We start from the raw sequence: 20,017 nt of genomic DNA, 5'->3' as shown, positions 1-20,017 counted from the left end.
TTCACATCCATCCATTTTCATATGCTGTTCATAGGGCATGCCCGTACTATTCCACTTTTCTTTTGTAAGAAACATGCTGCCACCCTCCACTGCATTTTTGCACTGATAACGTAGGACAGGTTGCGCAATTTGGTGCAAATAGTGAGACGAGATATCCACCATCCTTCAAACATCCTGTTATTGGTCAGCAAAAAGTGCTTCTCCAAAAAGCTGAACTTTCCTCAACTTTAGAAAGTTAAAAATACATGTACCGATTCCGTACAGGCCCATGCCATGTGTGTCGGCTGGATGGTGGCAGTGAGTGAGTCACTGACTGATGAAGTTCTTCTTACATGTCACGTTACACCATTTGTTCGGCCATGCACCCAAGCACGGTGTGAGTTGGCGCATGCGCGACCAGACACGGCAGCACTCCGTTCGCTAAATGGAGGACTCCGGAGCTACAGTATACAACACCAGTTGTATACTGCTCCTGGCATATCAAGACCACAATAAAAACGAGAGGGGTTTGAAAAAAGTCAGCAAGGATGTTGGACTGAGTGGTATTTAGTTTGAATCAATTTGGCAGAAGCCAAAGTCCAGTTAGCACAGCCATTAGCCTAGCATAGCTAGCTCTCCCGGCATAAGGAACAACTGATAGCTGGAATAAAGTAACAGACTCATATTTTCATAACTTCCAAGGTCATCCAACTTCCTTGCTGACTTTTCTCCAAATCCTCTCCTTGGTCTCTGTATTCCAGGAGACTAGGGCTGTCAAAATTGGCCCAAAATTATATTCAAATATTCCCTCTAAACATAACATATTCGTTCCAATATATTCAAATAATTGTTTTTCTTTTTCTTTTTTTTGCGTGCGTGGCAAGGCAAACCAATACAACCAGAGAGCTTATATAACTACTTGGTATATTTATTTTAACTTTTTTTCTCTCAACATAAACATTGTTTTTCCCCCATATTTATTCAGTCAGTACTAATACAGTAGTAGCCTACACTTTTGTAATGTTTTTAATAACTATGCAAACAATGTATGTTTTTATGTTGCCCTCTTGGCCATTTTTTTTAACCTGGTTAAATGTAAACAAAATATATATACATTTTTTTATAATTTTAATATTAATTTTCATATATTCTTTTCATTTTTATATTCAAATATATATTCAAATATATAATATTCTTTGATAGCCTGTTTCATACAGCTCCATGGAGCCCACTCAAGTTGGCAAAAGCATCAGGCCCAGTTAGCACAGCTGTTAGCTGTTTATGTTTTTCGTGTCTGTCACCAACACAGACCCTGGATGATTCATTTCGAGCAAAGCATGAGCTTCACGCCAACTCGGGGAGTAGGAAGGAAGTGCTTAGAATGTTGGAAAGTTGTTCACAAGTGGTTGGCTTGCCCACGCAGGCGGCAGGGGGTGCTGTTTGGCAGCCCGCCTATTGTTACTGGAGCTGGGGAATACAACGCAGCCACAACAGCCCTGTTTCCTCCCTAGGACCGCGTTATTATGGAACCCACCACGGTTCCGGCAAAACCACGCCCTGTGCCCGCCTACGCAGCAGTCAAGCGCCGGGATTGGCCAGGAGCGAGTCTTTTGTTCCCTTTTTACAGCTCTTGCCTCTTGACAGCTCGAATCTCCCACACCACAAACACTGTGCCTAGGCCCCTCCCACACCACAAACACTGCGCCCAGCCCGGCGATTTCATTAACGGTGCCCCGAACAAAATTATTTTCGCTTGTGAAACAAATGTTCAGCGTGAATATAAATCATATACTGTAGGCAGCGCGAGGGCATCATGCATGGGACAAAAGCACATAAACTCGATTTATATGCTATATGAGATTAGAAAGGCCACATCTGGTCATGAAATAAAATATTAAATTATGATGCATAATATGCTCAAAATTATTATAATTATCGCTGGAATGGCCAAATTGAGATAGCGCAAATTTTCCATTCCTTCTTCACAAAGAAGCAATGCTCACCTCTATTCGGTCAAGGCAGCCGTGCAGGTCTCCATGCACTGCGCATTCCACAACAAAACAACATGTCATCTCAGACTTTTCATTTGTTTTGTTTTCTCCAGATAGTCCCGTATTCTGGTGTAACACGCTTTCTCTAACTTGGCCCAGTTGGCGTTGTGGCTGCTGGTATCTAGGCTATTCTGTTGCCCACTGAATGTATTCTGTTACACACTGTTAATGAGTTAATTGTAGCAATATACAAGTTCATATTCTCGCTTGTGGCATACGAATCGGGAGCTATAACAGAGATCAAAGCGGCTGGATCAGGTGAGCTGGCGCTGCGCAATTACACACAGGAGGGAGACCACGGCTTCAATGCGTAGATGAAATATCAAAGTTGCCAATTGATTTGTACTGCCGCCACCCACGGCTCATCCAACGGGCGTTTCTGCACTTCTGCCCTGACATGACATTATTCAGATGTTTGTTGTTTTTCTTCCTTGGGAATTTTAAGAGAAGTTCAGTCATCAAGCCTTATTTCCTATTGAGTGACGAGACCTCATTGGTGCCTGGCCAATCGCAACGCTTAAAAGAGAACAAAAGGCCAGCACTCAAAAAAGTCCTTTAGGTGTTTTTAATAGGCTACTTAGCTTGTACAGCAGCACAACGTACACGTTTCAGCGGGTAGCCTTCATCAGCGTTATCAATCAATCCCAGCGCTTGACTGCTGCGTAGGCGGGCACAGGGCGTGGTTTTGCCCGAACCGCGGTGGGTTCCATAATAACGCCGTAGGACCATGTGAGCAGGGAAATTCATCATTTTGTGCAGAGAAGCTGCATTGCTCTGCTCACGCAAGAACCAATGCTGATCCCACGCGAGGGGTCCATGAGAAAACAGCCAGGCGAGTCACCCGTCACCCCTAACCTCATCGAGGTAGGCTAGAAATGGGTCCCAGCTAGTTCGAAATTTCCTAGTGAGTTGGTTCTCAGCAACCTCCGTATAACAGAGATCATGTCCATCAACCACAATTGAAAATGGTGAAGGAGGGGGACTACTAAAGTGAATGTTTTGTTTTCTAACAGATAATTAGATCAATCACCTAAATGCTATACGAATTTTCAAACATATTTCATTGCAGGATGATCAGATGTTTTCTTTTTTACCCCTAAAATAAGATTTTTTACGTTTAACTGATTGATTAAAACAATCATACACCAAAGACATCACCCTGCAATGAAATATGTTTAAAAAGCTTTATAGCATTTTGGTGATTGATTAACTCATTGAGTGCCAGCCACTTTTGGAGAACGGACGCTCCCAGTGCCAGAGTTTCAGAGCGTTTTCAGTGATGTCTCAAGGCCCACAGAATATTGTGTGATATTACTATGTAAACACCGAACATGCACAAAGAACGATGAGACTCTATTGTATCAGCAGCAAAAAAAAGTTTATTGATATCATATTCCGTTCTTTAGTTATCAGCCGGAGAAGATAGGTCAAAAACAGCAAAAACAGGCGTTTCCATCTACAAGCTGAGATATTGAGCCTTTTGTGAAATGAAGCATTTCAAGCAAATCACTGACTCTGAAACTAATATTTCTGACCTGAAACATCTGAACAGTAATTTCCTTCAATAAACAGCACCCACACCCCCCTCAACTCCAAACTCCTCCGTGGGAGTGTCTCTGGTGGCTCTGCTCGCTGTGCTGGCTGCTGCGTGTGTCAGGCGAGTCTCTGCTGCGGCTGCCTGCTATGGCAGGCTCTGCTGCCTCACGGATCCACGTTCAGATGGCGGCCGCTCGTCGGGGGAGTCTGGATGGGGCTCGCGTTCGTCTGCGTTTCTGGGGTTTCGGTTGTGAGCTGGGATGAAGCTGCGTCCGATTATAGGCTTTCTGCTGCGCGTTTCAAAGTGCGCTGCACCCAGTCTATTTTCGGAGCGCTCAGCCTTGTGCGCCGGCTCCCAGCGCGACACTGAAAGCCAAACCATTCTCATGAGAATGGTTTGGCTTTGGTTTTATTTTCTGGCGGCTAATCGTGTGGAGAAGCTATGCAGCAGAGACAGAGACATTTGTGGGAGCGGATTGACTGCTGTTCGCAGCTAACGTTGGCTCCAGGCAGCCAGAGCAATCTGTGCCGCTCTGGCTCATGCATCGGATTCTCTTTGATCACGGGGCTTTTTCTGCCTTTTTTTCCTCAACTTTCTCTAATCTGGAGAGCACTGTCGCCACCTAATGGGTCTGTAAAATAGGTTATACACATTCAATAGCTCCCATATTTTTATAGGAGATGTAATAGGCTTTGATCCACGTCCCACGGTCAAAAAACGCAATTGACGACTTTAGTCGTCATTGGCACTGAACGTTACTTTTTGAATTGACGACTTTAGTCGTCATTGGCACTCAATGAGTTAAAGAAAATATCTATTAGAAAACAAACCCTTCACTTTCCAACGTAAACCCACCTAATGCAGAGTCCTGCACGGGTCCAATTTTGCAAACCTATGCCCGCCCAGACCCATCAATATAAGACCCGTGCCCGCCCCATTACCCGTGATTATCTCAAAATCAACCCCGCCACCCCTGCAGAGCCGTAGCAAGACCCCGCGACTCCCGAGGGCTCCAGTCCCCAGTCCTCATTGTTCACAAGGACAAACGGACCCTGTAATTACAACAGGTAAAAACGCTGAATATAGCTGCTTCACGTTAAAAGCAATGTTTCCCCAAACGGACTTAGGCGGATGGGGCTGCTAGCCGCGCTGTTGCTAACATTAGCTCACCCTGTTTCTAGCTGCACAGCTTGTTTTTTGTTTGTTTGTTTATTTATTTATTTCTGATTTTTCACCCATTTTCTCCCTAATTGTGCTTGGCTAATTTCCCCCTGCTGTCTCGGTCGCTGCTCCACCCTCTGCCGATCTGGTGAGAGCCGTAGACCAGCACCATGCTTCCTCGGACACGTGCACACTTGCCAGCCACTTCATTTCACCTGACAGCGGGGAGCTTCACTGGCAGGACATAGCACGTGGGAGGATCACGCTGTTCTCACCAGTTACCTTCCGCCCTGAACAGGTCCCCCGACTGACCAGAGGAGACGCTAATGCAGCGACCAGGACACACACCCTTAATCCGGCTTCTGACCCGCAGACACAGCCAATGGTACCTGTATGGACGCCTGACTAAGCTGGAGGTAACATGGGGGCGTGAACCTGCGGCCCTTGTGTTGGTAGTCAGGGAATCTACCGCTACACTACCCGGATGCCCACTGCACAGCCTGTTTATTAGTATTCATCCGTGTTCATCATTCAGGAGGTTTGTACTGCAAGCCGGATTATAGTTGAGGATCCCTCCTCTCGAAAACAAACAGGCTCTGTAATTAAAACACTTTAAAGAGTTTAACCTGATTTGTTGATAGTCACTTTTAGGAATAAAGTCACCAGGGCGGGTCTGAAAAGTGCGCATATCTGAGAAAGTCACCAAGTTGGCAACACTTCCCCATAGAGGTCATCTCAGTCAAAGAATCTTAGTTAAAGACATCTTCTAGAAGCCATCTGACGAAGTGCATCACCTCAGTAAGTGTTACTGACTGCCTGCATGAGCTGAAGATGGCTCGTGATGCCCTGGCACAGTGCTTTTCCAATGTGGGCACTTTCTATCCATCTTGTGCCTACTCTCCATTTGTTTTAATATAAAAAATGTGCTGGAAGTTTGATGAAAAATGAGGGAATAGTGTGAGCACTGTCATTATGGAATATACTGTATATAGCTAGCCTTAGAATACGCTTTATAAAACGGCTCTCTCAAATCAAGCAATCTGATTGGCTCACAGCTGTGGTATAATGAGCATATACCACAGTCAATATAGCACAGCTAGAGCCACTCACTGTGGGTGGATAAAAGGTAGGGGCCAGAGGGGCTGACTACCTTTAATCCACACAACACAGCTCATCAACTAAACAGCTCATCTCATTTTTGCTCTTCTCACTTTTTTAAACACGGATATAAGACATTTAAATAATAATTTTCATATTGCCATACTTGGTAACCGTTTTATAAAAGCAGTAGATCACTTCAGACCGTGATATATGCTCATTATACTACACCTAAGGGTGTTTTCGCCCTCCGCCGAAGTACGACCCTTAGGTGTGGTGTAATGAGCATATACCATGGCCTGTCGTGATCTATTGCTTAAATATAACTTTGAGTACACTGCACAGCCATCAACCCACCAATCCAGTCTCCGGAAGGCCATTTGTTTTCTAACTTTCCTAGTTGGCCACAGCTGTTGGATGACATCACCCATCAGCAGCCAATCACATTGCTTTGCCACCTGCCACTGCTACACTACTAGCTCAAATTCGCCATCAGAGAATAGCACAACATAGTGGTTTATGCTGGTCTGAAATCAATAATGTGTTATGTGTAGCCACTAAATTCAGAGTCACAGTGGGAGATTTTAAGTAGGTTTTCTTGTGGATAATTAGATATGATAGTGTGAACACCCTGAACTCTGCAAATTTGAATGCCTCCCATATTTCCGTACTCATCTCTGTATTAAGCTTCATTTCATCGTTGCGTCTTCATTTCTGCCTAAATACATTTTTCATGTCTGCATCATCAAGAACTTGCATTACATTTTCTACTTCCAATCTCATAGTCTCCCACTTCTTAACTTGAATAACGTGCACTCGGAAATACATCAGCGCTCATGCCTGGATACTGAACACTAAACAGTGCATTAATTTTCTTATTTCTCAGGTGGGGACTTGAGTGTGGGGAGAAAAGCCAACCTCCCAGAATATAGAATTAAATAGAGCTGTCTTGTGTAATCAACTCAAACCACAGGACGAATGTTGACTTAGTTCACAGCATCTTGTTCCCCAACAGACCTGACACTCACAAGAGTGTGTGTATGAGAGAGCGAGAGGGGTAGTGATACATGTATGTGATTAGCAGTCAAGTCAAGTCAAGTCAAGTTTATTTATATAGCCCTAATTCATAAGCATGTCTCAGAGGGCTTCACAGAAAGTATGTCTAGCTGATTCTAGCTAACACACAGTAACAAGAATATACAGAATAAAGATAACATTTGAACATTTGAAGAAAGCAGGAGAGTGGAGGAGGGAGGGAGAGGGAGGAGAGGGGGGAGGTGGGGAGAAAATAGGAAATGTGGAGGAGGAGAGAACAGAGGAGGAGAGATGAGGGTGCAGGGGAGGGAGAGCCAGGGTAGGGGTAGGGTCTAGGGTTGGGGGAGGGGAGGGAGTAGGATACGGGCCCGGATTAGGGCGAGGGTGGGGAGAAATGGGAAATGTGGAGGAGGAGAGAACAGAGAAGGAGAGGTGGGAGGGTGCAGGGGAGGGAGAGCAGGGGGAATGTGAGAGGGAGGAGAGGGCAGAGAGGAGGAGAGAACAGAGAAGGAGAGGTGGGAGGGCGCAGGGGAAGGAGAGCAGCGGGAATGTGAGAGAGGGGAGAGGACAGAGAGGAGGAGAGAACAGAGAAGGAGAGGTGGAAGGGTACAGGGGAGGTAGAGTAGAGGTAGGGTCTAGGGTGGAGGGAGGGAGTAGGATACGGGCCCGGATTAGGGCGAGGGTGGGGAAAAAATGGGAAATGTGGAGGAAGAGAGAACAGAGAAGGAGAGGTGGGAGGGTGCAGGGGAAGGAGAGCAGGGGGAATGTGAGAGAGGGGGGAGGACAGAGAGGAGGAGAGAGGCAGAGAAGGAGAGGTGGGAGGGTGCAGGGGAAGGAGAGCAGGGGGAATGTGAGAGAAGGGAGAGCAGGAAGTGGCAGGGATTCAGGAAAATAGGGGAGAAGAGGAGAAGGAGCAGAGGGGGGGAGAAGGAGGAGAGAGCAGGAGAAGGGAGGGGGGGGCGGTGGGATGTGGGGGAGGAAAGAGCATGGAAAGAGAGGAGAACAGGAAGGGGGAAGAAGCGGGGGAAGGGGGAAAGAGAGAGGGGGGGGGGAGAAGATCAGACAACTGACTACTCTAAGCATTAACCAGAGCTAACTGGGACATAGTATCTAGCTAATCTACAGCCTAATCTGGCCTATCCTACCCTGCTCTAGTCTGATTTTAGCCTGAACACTATAACAGGTCAGCCTTAGGCTGTAGCTAATCTATCGCCTACCTAAGCTGTTCTAAACCAACCGGCAGCCCTCGACCAGTGATGAAGAGCACCGATGCCCCCCGACCCGGCCCCCGCCCACATAAGGCGTGGGAGGGAAGGCCAGGCCGGGACACAGCGGCACCCCCTCACCCCCAGTGAACGCAAGAAAACCTTTCCACCATATGGTGGCAATCCACACATGGATCGCCACATCAGTCAGTGTTTGCACTCATCGCTCACCCTGCCCATAGCAGTCATACCATACGTTATCGCTGTATGATTCACATTTACATTTTTATTGGAGCCAGAAAGTCAAAACACTGCTTACATGTCTAATTCTAGACTAAATCGCAAACTACTTCATATTGTGAAGAAAATCCCATTTCATCTCATCTCAGCAGTCTCATGTGATTGCGTGGCTTTTTGTATGGTCACCTCGTCATTTTAGCGTCCGTTTCCCCCCCACTCATTTGTTGCTCATGGTGTCTTCTCCTTTCCCCCTCTTTTAGCCTCCGCTCAGAGAGCTGAGGAGGTGATTCAGCGCTACATGCAGGAAGTGGCTGTGGCACCGGATGAGGTAGAAGTTTTAGCATCACATATTTTTTCATTTGAAACCTAAACGATATAGAAGTGTTTTGGTTCCGATCACCGGTCGGCAAACAACTCCATCTCCACCAAAAACAATCCTTCTTTCTCAAGGTTGGCAATTAAACTTATAGTCAGGACACACGCCGTCTCTTCTCAAGGCGCCTCAGCTTCCATGCTATCCCCAAACAAGCTCTCAATCTATCAAACAAACCTGCTTCAAATCACTCCTTGATTGCCAGGTAGGCCCGCCCTCTAGCTGAGCCAGCCAATGGTAATATACCATTCACATGACAAGTCAGATAGACTGTCCAATGACAGCCAGTTGACGTGACCGTAAGAGTGTTAATTAACAGTAGAAAATAGTGAATACAATAATCAATCACTCTCAAAGTGCTACAGAAATGAGTTAAAGGAAAGGGACAAGCTACTATCTGAAATTAAACACAATAAGGCCACGTATGGCTTATTTCCATCACATATAAACAACAGTATGGCTCTACTCTTACCTGGCCTATAGACTTTGGTTCCACGGCAAGTTTACTCACCTCCGCCCACAAGTGCTCGTCATAGCGACCGCATATCTGCCCTCCGCCCATAGCCCAAGTAGGCTATAACATTCAAATTAAATCCATACACGGACCTTTTAAACTGGTTATGAAATACTGGTGCCTATATGACCTACAAATCAGACCATCATCCAGGAGAATGGATATCAATTTGTTGTTATTTACATGCAAGCGCTGCGCGGGGGATGGGGGTTACACTACGGGGAGAAGGGACAAGCCACCACCCCGGCGGCCACTCACCAGGAAAAGCCACGGCTTCGCTAAACCCCTGCCTCCGGCCTAGTGGGGCCGGCGTAACACACAACTACAAGGGCTTCCTGAGCAGCGGACTTTTTCTCTCTCAAAACAATTGAAAACCACCGTCATGTTAAAGCTGAGCAAGGAGATCGATTTTATTACACCAGAGCCGAAGGCAGCAACACAAAAGACTGATGGAAATAACAGAAGAGAAGGTAAAGTCCCACTAAACTGGTATCCACCATTGACAGATAGTATCCAGACACAGTCAGTAGACACGATTCTGCCTGACCAGTGACCAATCAGTCGTCTGCAGTGTTTTCACGTCACCGTATGGTACCGGGTCCACAGCCCTGGAACAAAGCAGGGATGAAAACTAGCACGACTCAACCCCGGCTGTCCAGGTTTTTGATCGGTGGAATGAGACAAAAAAGCGAGTCGGTCGACGGGCGGGGCTGCGCTAAAACCAGCGGTGGAAATGGGCCATTAAAGAAGAGTTGGGCATATTTCCTAAAAAACAAAAACAAACAAACAACTGTCAAATGGCAGATGACCATAAAGAACACATGCTGCCTAGTGCCTACACCTATGATGTTATCGGGCATTTCATATGTTGATCAGCTGATGATCTATTTAGAATGTATTTTGATCGGTGCATCCATAGTCTGTCGATTAACTTTATAGTGTTATTTAGTATGCAATAATTGTGATACAAAGACCTAAACATATTCCCCATGTCACCCTCAGGACTGTATCATCTGCATGGATCATCTGTCCAATCCCTCTGGCTATGAGACGGTGTTGTCAGACGACGGCGGTCAGAGCATCCCGCCAGACAAAGTGGGCAAATTCATCAAGTGTGGACACACCTTGCATATGGTCTGCATGCTGGCCATGTACAACAATGGAACCAAGGTACAAAAAACGACAAACTCCACAGAAATGGACAATGTTGTTTTTGTGGACATAATGGGTCCCAAAGCAAAACAGAGTATTAAAACTCTTGTTCCTGATATTCATGTTGTTTGTGAGTGTTCACAAATGGTGAGATCTACTATTTTGTGAAGGAGTGGATATTTCCTTTTAATTGTCTGCCAAGTTAACTAAACAGGAAAACAAATATTTCCAGCAATAAAAAACATATTCAGGTATATTTATTTGCCCACCTCTGTAAATATGCTCTTTCATGCCCAGAATATTCAATTGTCCCTTAAAGGGACTTACTTACTTTACTTACTTAGGCCTTTGTATTCCTTGTGAAACATAGGCCATTGATGAACAGTTTCCACCCTTGTCTCTCTCTCAAGCCAGCTTTTGCCACGTCAGTCCATTCTTCTTATACTCCTTAAAGCAGTGGTTCTCAAATGGGGGTCTGGGGACCCCCAGGGGTCCGTGGCACTTTGCCAGGGGGTCCGCGAAAAGTTTTCAGGAAAATAAAAACTTTTTTTTGTTACAAAAGCTTCATAGTTCAACAAAAATATGTTATGCTTTAAATCTAAAATGGTTCATGGATTACATTCTAATCTCAAACCTATCAATTTAAGTCAATCACGTTACCGTGGAAACAATTAAGTTTAGCCAAAAATCACAAATCAGAATGAGGGGGTTCCCGGTATATTTTCTATCTTGTAACGGGTCCTTGGCTGAAAAACATTTGAGAACCTCTGCCTTAACACTTTCAGTGCCACGGCCCTTGGGCAAAAGGTTGCTTGCTGTGCCACATAGGCCGCAATGCATTTTAAAACAGTCATATAATTTCTTTAATAATTACTATGTAAACACTGAACACGCACAAATAACGATGAGACTCTCTTCTATCACCTGCAAAAAAAAGTTTATTGATCCCATTTTCCGTTCTTTAGTTATGAGCCGGAGAAGATAGCTTGATTGAACGAAAAAAAGAGCTTTTTTTCTACGAGCTGAGATAATGAGCCTTTTGTGAAATTAAACATTTCAAGCACATCACTGACTCTGAAGCTAATTTTCTGATGTAGTCACACCTCAAAAATAATTTCCTTCAATAAAACAGTGAAGGCAAGGGAATTTTGTTTGGAAGAATAATATTTTTAGCTGAAACCAGCAGCGCTGGCGCCTGCATGCGCTGCTGGTTGCAGCTTCTTGCTGATCTTTTGCTGCTGGTGGGCATCGGATATTCTGGCTTGCGTTTGCCAACCCTGTCCTGCTGTCTGGGTCTGTGTTGTGTACTTGGCTCTGCGTGCCCACCTCCCCCCCTCCTCCTCCCCCCCCCCCCCGTTGTGGGAGGAGTATCTCTCTGCTCTGCTGTTTTCTCGTTTTCTCTGCCTGTGCTCAGCACTGAAAAAGTCTGCTAGATCCTGCTTTTTTACAGCCGCGTGTACCAGCTCCCATGCTTCGAGTTGAGAATAATAACAAATCCACGGCTGATCATGTGTTGCAGCGGACACGGAGGCTGTTGCAGCGGACATCGAGGTGCTCAATTGTGATAGCAGATTGGCTGCTGCAGGGGCACAGCTAAACGTTGCTTCAATGAAGCCGCTGCATACGGACGGATGCGATGCGATTTCCTTCCCCCCAATGACTTCTTCTGTGTGTTTCACTCCACGTTCTCTCATCTGGAGAGCGCTGTCGCCACCTAAGGGTTCTGTAAAATAGGTTAGACACATTCAATACCTCTGAATATTGTAAGAGGCGATGTAAGAGGCATAGATCGACACCCCCCCGTCAAAAAAAAAAAATCGAGTTATGACGCCATTTGGCGTCGCTGGCACTGTACGGTAAATTTCTAATGACGCCATATGGCGTCGCTGGCACTGAATGTGTTAAAGGGACACTTCACTGAAAAACAATGCTGATTTATTTTGCACATGATCCCACACATATCCCCAAATTGTAAACAGTTTTGCAGGTATTCGTTTAGTTTGACAGTTATTGACAGAGTTAACTTGAGTTAAGTGTGGCCCAGTGATGTCATCACAAGACTGTACACAATGATTCAGGGCCTTCCGATGACATCAGTGGTCCACACTTAACTCAAGTCAACTCTCAATAGCTGTCAAACTAATTAATGTCTGCTAAACTATTTACAGTTTTTGGATTAGATTCAAATTCAATATTTATTTGCCATGTCAACAAGTTGATTGGGATTTGTCTTAGTGCTCTCACATACAAAGACAAGCACATAAAGTCATGCATTCACACAATACAAAACAACAATGGAAAGAACATGATTTGACAAAACTGCATCCTCCTAATACATTACTGCAACGCTGTAAACACCATAGGAAGGGGGGGGGGGGTGGCAGCAACCCAATATAGTGTTTAAAGTGCAATGTAAAGTGCTACAAGTGCATTATCTGAATTGTACAGTTAGTGTGTAAGATTAAGGGTGTTTAGAAGGCGGACAGCTTCAGGGTATGTGCTGTTCCGAGACCTGGATGTTTTGGTCTTAATACTTGTCTTATCTTGTCTGAGAGGGCAGGAGGTTAAAAAGGTTGTTTGCTTGGTGAGACGGGTCTCTTAAAATTTTCAGGGCCTTCCTTTTTAAGCCTAGCCTTGGTATATTTCTGCTAGGGGTGCGGAGATTGCATCTGATGATTCTGAATGCATTGTGCATCACTCTATCTAACTGTCTCCTGTCCTCAGCAGACAAGTTTCCAAACCAAACCGTTGTAGCAAAAGCTGGATTAGCTATGGCTAGAAGCCCGACAAAAAAGGGAAGGAAAAACAAAAGCTCTTACCAGTGGAGAAATTAATATTTAATCAGTGGTTGGTATGGATCGGTCCAGTAGAAGTGGCTTTCTGGTTGTGTGTTCTCTGTAGGACGGGAGCCTGCAGTGCCCCTCATGTAAGACAATCTACGGAGAGAAGACCGGTACCCAGCCCAAAGGCAAGATGGAGATCTACAGCATAGCCCAGTCGCTGCCGGGCCACCCAGACTGTGGCACCATCCAGATCATCTACAGCATACCGCCCGGGATACAGGTACGTACCATCCAGATCATCTGCAGCATACCGCCCGGGATACAGGTACGTACCATCCGGATCATCTACAGCATACCGCCCAGGATACAGGTACGTACCATCCAGATCATCTGCAGCATACCGCCCGGGATACAGGTACGTACCATCCGGATCATCTACAGCATACCGCCCGGGATACAGGTACGTACCATCCAGATCATCTACAGCATACCGCCCGGGATACAGGTACGTACCATCCAGATCATCTGCAGCATACCGCCCGGGATACAGGTACGTACCATCCGGATCATCTACAGCATACCGCCCAGGATACAGGTACGTACCATCCAGATCATCTGCAGCATACCGCCCGGGATACAGGTACGTACCATCCGGATCATCTACAGCATACCGCCCGGGGTACAGGTACGTACCATCCAGATCATCTACAGCATACCGCCCGGGATACAGGTACGTACCATCCGGATCATCTACAGCATACCGCCCGGGATACAGGTACGTTCCATCCAGATCATCTACAGCAGTGTTTCCCGAAGTGTGGCACTGGTGGGCCTTTGAGGTACTGCAGGTGGGCCGCGAGTCGGGTGACCACGTTCTAAAAATGTGTTATTTTATTTTTATTTTTTGACGTTACGTCCCCCTGGTCTCCCGCCTCTCATTCATTTGACCTGAAAAAAGAAAGAAAAGCAAACAGTTAATCAACAGGCCAGGTCATGACTAAGCAACACATGAAATATCTTAAAATGACAATACACTGGAGTTGGCCTTTAATATCTTTCCATGTGGTATGGTTCAATCAGTTTGTCTCCTCTTCCAGGGTCCGGAGCACCCCAACCCAGGACAGCCATACACTTGCAGAGGCTTCCCTCGCTTCTGCTTCCTACCAGACAACGACAAGGGCAGGAAGGTACAAAGCAAAACAGCTGCTAGGCTTGACAGCCACACACACACACACACACACACACACACACACACACACACACACACACACACACACACACACACACACACACACACACACTCTCTCACACTCACTCACTCACTCACTCACTCACTCACTCTCTCTCTCTATCTCTCTCTCTCCCCCTCCCCAGCTAAAAACTGTTCATCTGTAACACTGCTGAGACATTTAAGCTGCAGATGCACCATCCAAAAATAACAGACGTCTCCTTTTTTTGTGACCAGATTTTTCTTGGTTTTTCTTTCAGTTTTCATTATGGAGATATTACATATCATAAGTAACTGAAATTCTGTGTTGACATTGCATAACACATCTCATCTATACACTAAGGTAATCACATAATATAATGCATTAAATGTACATCCATTTACATTCGCATAGTGAGATGAAATACAAAAATAATACATGAATGAATAATACAGCAAAAGTATGTGTACACAGGAGAACCGAAGATAAGCACTTTAGTGTGCTATGCCCTAGCCAAACTTTCCAATAAAATTGGATTGCCATTTATTATCAAACCTCTATAACTTTAACAATGTATTTTTCTTTTTCTCTGCCATGCATGTCACACTCCTTGAGTCACATGCCAACCTGTAATCTCTGCTCCCGGGCTCTTCTATCATATATTGTTACAGCACCTACCTACAAATTCTTGTTACAACAATGTGCTTCTGATGTGTGGCTGTGTTGTCTTTGGACCTACTGTCCTGTAATAAAGGCCTGTTATGTGACGGCAATTAAGCGGCCTCTGTTGGCCACCAGTGGGAATTAGAACAACATTGATAGAACTTCTCTCCGCCTACACCTATAAGTCTCTGGCACAGTGACAGTGGCCTGTAATTGACAATAAAGTCATGGTTCACAAGATGATTAAGCTAGCTAATTAAGATTATAGATCTAAACGTCTAGTGAGGAGGTGATATATCATCATGCAAACTCCTCGAAGAACAAAGTCACTCAAAGTAGAACACTGATCACAGAAGTTCTGATTTCCTTCTGAATGACAAAATAGACTTTCTCTTATGTTTGTAATGCTGCCCTTGAATCTTCAAAATCGCACCATACACCTGTAGCCTATTACTAGTATTTTTTGCATGTCACATTCTAACAAGATTGCCATATGTCACTCATCAAATTAAGAAAAAAAACCCATCTCATTTTGTGATCCTTACAAAGTCACATTGTTTCCATGGTGTGTTTCTATTTCATTTCCTGCTTGCTGATAACTGCCAGCTGTTCACTTTCAGTTTCCATAAATAGTCCTTGATGTAATTCGCTAATGGAAAATCAGATTAAATTATTCTAATTCCTCTGTAATAGTATTAATGTAGATCCTCCAACCCTTTTTTTGCGCTGCCTCAGACACACTTCCATCATCAGAGTCCCTGGTGTGATTGTCCCTGTACAACACGGATGTGAGATGACCCCAAATCTGACACCTAGCCTCTCTGTATTTTTACCTTTTGCATAAAGCACAGGTGAAAGACTAATTGACATTTTGGGCATTACATTCCTGCTGTTCAGATTTAAAGTCAGGGTTCCCACACGTTAAAGATCAATTCAAGTGAGAAGTGTTCACACATTCAAACATCTCTCTTTGTAATTGTCTGTGAGCTTCTGTAAAGCCTGCTAGTTATTATAACAAGTCTCTGTTGTAACAGTAATTAACCTTGAACCGTGTGGGAACCATCTAGTTTAGATTCTGAACTGTTACACATAGCACCTCCTAATGAATCCTAAAATGCAGCGCAGCTCCCTAACCCTGGCTCCCTCCCTCCTGACAGGTCCTGGAGCTGCTGAAAGTGGCGTGGATGCGGCGCCTCATCTTCACCGTGGGGACGTCGAGCACCACGGGCGAGCCCGACACCGTGGTGTGGAACGAGATCCACCACAAGACCGAGATGATGTCCAACCTGTCCGGCCACGGCTACCCTGACCCCAACTACCTGGACAATGTCCTCGCGGAGCTGGCCTCTCAGGGTGTGACCGAGGACTGCCTCAAACCACTGGGCGGCAGCTAGGCCCCGAGCCACCAGGACCCGTCCAATTTCAAAACAGATAAACCATTAAATTCACATGCGCCTCTCCGAGCCGGTGGTCTTACTGCATTTTAGGTCTTTTAAGTTGAGGTCAGTGTCGCACCCAATCTCCTTCCCCGCTGTAGGTGCGGAGGATAAAGTGAGCTGAATACACATCTTGAAGCTTCTTGGTGGAACTGATCACTGGAAAGGTGCGGTGCAGCCATCTGTGAACATTTATTCTGGCGTGTTAAACTGAGTTTACGCGCCAGTACATTCCTGCTCGTCTTGTATTCCAGACATTGAAACTGTGAGTACAAATGACAACGGGGGCTCCTTTCTGACTCTGAGCTTGATTTTCTGTACCTCGGCAAATTTGGGGATCGTGCTGTTTTATTCCATCAAGAGCCTCACTTGTAACGTATCCCTTTGTCCGGGCACCATGAAAATGGCAGCTTACATCAGGGGATGAAAAAAAATCTCATTAAGCACTTTAGTTCTTACAGTGCATTTAGTTGACAAGATTTGTGATTTCCAGGTTTAAGCGCAGTTGACTTGTTTTCCTATTGGTAACTTATGCAATTCAACACAAGTGTTTCTGTGGAAAAGCTTTGTGTTTTTTAGCACAAGGTCACTGAAACTCCTATAAAAGTAGCAAAATATGTTATGTATGCCTAATTGATGGGAAAAGGCAATATTTTGTTGTAAATATGAAAACTCAGTAATAAAACAAAAAAATTAAGCAAATCATGTCTACAAATGCCAGTTCAGGAACATGAATTCAGATACTTCTCTAAAGCTGTGTGTTTTCAACATTGAACACCGCTCATCATTTGACCATCTGTTTTACTTTGCTTTATTGAATCGCCTAATTTGATGAGCAGATGTTTGACATGCTCGCATGGTTTTTCACGTCTTAACTGTCCCCGTGAGAATTCTAGCAGCATTATTTTACTAATTTTAATATCTTATGGTTTTTGCTGCCGTTTATGCGAGACAGGACAAGGTGAAATCGCATATAGCTTGACGACTTCCAACCTTTTTCCCGGGTGGATTGGACGGACTGCTGATGAAAAATAACTGACAAAACTTCTGGTCAATTCTACAGTCATGTGACATGTGTCAGGTGACAATCAAGGTCATGAAACTACGTCTTGATTCAACGAGATGCGTGAAGCAGCGGTTAGCGTCTCACCGCTACAGCCGGCTTCCAATTCACCTGTGCTCACCTGCATTATTCTGGCCACGATATTGCAGTACAGTTGTTGAACCGAGTCTTGACATGTATGCAAGGCAAGCAAAATTGAGAAAAAAAGAAGAAGTCTGCAATAAAGAAATGATAGTATGAAAGGAGTTGTGTCTCTGTGTGTGGTGTTTAATGTCTAAATGTGTTTCATCCAAGTAGGAGACAAATTATATATCGGTCCAAAATCGACAGTCACCTTAACACATCCTATAATAAAATTGCCTAGGCGGGTGGTGCGAGTCACACTTGTGACGTTGGCCGGGCTGGCTGAGCGATACCACGCCACCCCCACATTAACCCCGGAGGCAGCAGCTCATACAACACTAACCCCGGAGGCAGCAGCTCATACGACACTTATTCCTGAGGTGCCAGCTCATACGACATTAACCCCTGAGGTGCCAGCTCATATGACATTAAGCCTGCAGGCAGCAGCTCATACGACATTAACCCCTGAGGTGCCAGCTCATATGACATTAAGCCTGCAGGCAGCAGCTCATACGACACTAACCCCTGAGGTGCCAGCTCATATGACATGAACCCCCGAGGCGCCAGCTCATACATTAACCCGCAAGGTACCAGCTCATGCGACATTAACCCCCGAGGCGCCAGCTTATGCGACATTAACCCCTGAGGCGCCAGCTCATGCAACATTAACCCTTGAGGCGCCAGCTCCTTACAAACAACACACACAAGGTACCAGAGTCCCACCAAACTAGATTATCAGGCCACTACTATGTGGGCTGATAATCTGGTGAACTACAATCTCCCAACAAAAAACAACTCGAGCAAAATAAAAAGTGCAAGGCAACACATTTTATTTCAAAGGCCTAATTGGCGTTAAGGTACAGCATATTAAATATTGTTAGTCCAGAGACAGTCATAACACACCATTCTTTCCTTTACATGTTACATTCAGGTTGACTTTAAATGAGATATTTTACATGTTGTTAATGTGCTGCTAACAAAAAGTGTGAGTTCTTTTTAATTGATTACCGAATGTCTCGATTCTAGTGCTGCTGTTACTGCAGGAGGAGAGCTTCAAGTCTGTTGAGTCTCCTTCGGCTTCCTGATGGCTTGTGTTCAGCCCAAACACCCAGTTAAGACACTTCATTGTCGGCGTTTGATTTTTCTTTCAGCAGTCACCTGTGGGTACCCGGTCCCACGTGCTACTAGCATCTGTTAGTGTTTTGATAATTCCTCAAGGAGTCCTGTTACAGAATAATGTATTTTACATCCCTGCACATAATGTTATATTTCAATAAATATAATAAATAAAAAGTACAAATATCTGAACATTATGGAACCAGATTGCTGTCAAAGTTTTGTGTGTGTCAGTAATACAACCAAATATTTCCACATGGGATCCAACAACTTTGATGGATGGACATTTTGTAAATGCGAGGGCAAATGCATTTTCAATTTCATAAGCTTTGTGAAAACCAATGTTAATCTTATGAGTGGTTTTTAATAGAAAAAAATTGATAGTTGTCTTGCCAGTGGGAGAGACAGAAACAATCAGAGCTTTTGCCCCGTAACATTTCCATCCACGTACATTCTGTTGCTCCTTGACACTCGGGCCATCGTTCACAAAGTCAAGCCTTCACATCTCTGTTTTCAGTCTGTAGAGATTGTTTTAGTCGTAGCACACTGGCAAAGTGTTAAGGTTTGATATGGAATAGTAATAAATATCAGTTTGAAAAACCCCTCCTTTATATCCCTTTGCTGTGATGAGAGGCTTTCGTCCTTCAGTATTTGACTTTCCCCGGAACTTGCACATTCACACCACTGTAGTCCACCATGTACATGGGCCATTGCTAGAGAGAGAGAAGAGACAAAAAAAACTGATTGACGAAAAGCTGTGATATTGTTGAGTGAATTTTTATTTTGCTTCAAAATGGCTGTGTAGTGTACAAATTAAATAACAATTCATGTTGGCCTTTCACTCAAAAGTGATCATCAATAAATATTCCTGTTTTTGTTGAATGTGTAGTAGCGTTTTAACATCAGTTCCACTTTGATCTCGTAGTCTTTGCCATTAAGGCCGTTGCACACCAAGATTACAGTGAAAAACGTTTAAATTATTATATATATATTATATATATTATTATTATAATTAAAATTATTAAATATATTCGTACCAAATGCAATTTAATAGGCTCGAAACAAACCATTGCGGCATGAAAAAATTTAGCATGCTTTTGCTTTTGAGGAGACAAGGTACAGGAGCTGAAACCACAGCCGCTTTCAGACCTGCTTCAGGATGTCTGTGGGACAGTTTGAGTCTCAGGATGTCTGTGGGACAGTTTGAGTCTCAGGATGTCTGTGGGACAGTTTGAGTCTCAGGATGTCTGTGGGACAGTTTGAGTCTCAGGATGTCTGTT

General features: G+C 44.7%; 2 protein-coding genes across 5 annotated transcripts in view; one reads left to right on the top strand and one right to left on the bottom strand.

Moving 5' to 3' along the window:
* Positions 1-16,893, top strand: part of dtx2 (deltex 2, E3 ubiquitin ligase) — a 49,479-nt gene extending 32,586 nt beyond the window's left edge. For both annotated transcript variants that reach the window (XM_083634762.1, XM_083634761.1), the window contains 5 exons: positions 8,567-8,634; positions 10,196-10,363; positions 13,247-13,408; positions 14,226-14,315; positions 16,157-16,893. In XM_083634762.1, coding sequence (XP_083490888.1) covers positions 8,567-8,634; positions 10,196-10,363; positions 13,247-13,408; positions 14,226-14,315; positions 16,157-16,393 — 725 coding nt within the window. In that variant the 3' untranslated portion in view covers positions 16,394-16,893. The remainder of the gene's footprint in view (positions 1-8,566; positions 8,635-10,195; positions 10,364-13,246; positions 13,409-14,225; positions 14,316-16,156) is intronic.
* A 1,594-nt stretch (positions 16,894-18,487) lies between these two features.
* gtf2ird1 (GTF2I repeat domain containing 1) overlaps positions 18,488-20,017 on the bottom strand; it is a 100,875-nt gene continuing 99,345 nt past the window's right edge. For all 3 annotated transcript variants that reach the window (XM_083635367.1, XM_083635366.1, XM_083635368.1), the window contains one exon: positions 18,488-19,450. In XM_083635367.1, the coding sequence (XP_083491493.1) occupies positions 19,382-19,450 (69 nt within the window). In that variant the 3' untranslated portion in view covers positions 18,488-19,381. The remainder of the gene's footprint in view (positions 19,451-20,017) is intronic.

Source organism: Poromitra crassiceps (genome assembly GCF_964638095.1).
Source record: "Poromitra crassiceps genome assembly, chromosome: 1".
Classification (NCBI taxonomy): Eukaryota; Metazoa; Chordata; class Actinopteri; order Beryciformes; family Melamphaidae; genus Poromitra; species Poromitra crassiceps.
Note: the sequence above shows the minus strand (reverse complement) of the source record. Positions and strands in the feature narration are given on the sequence as shown.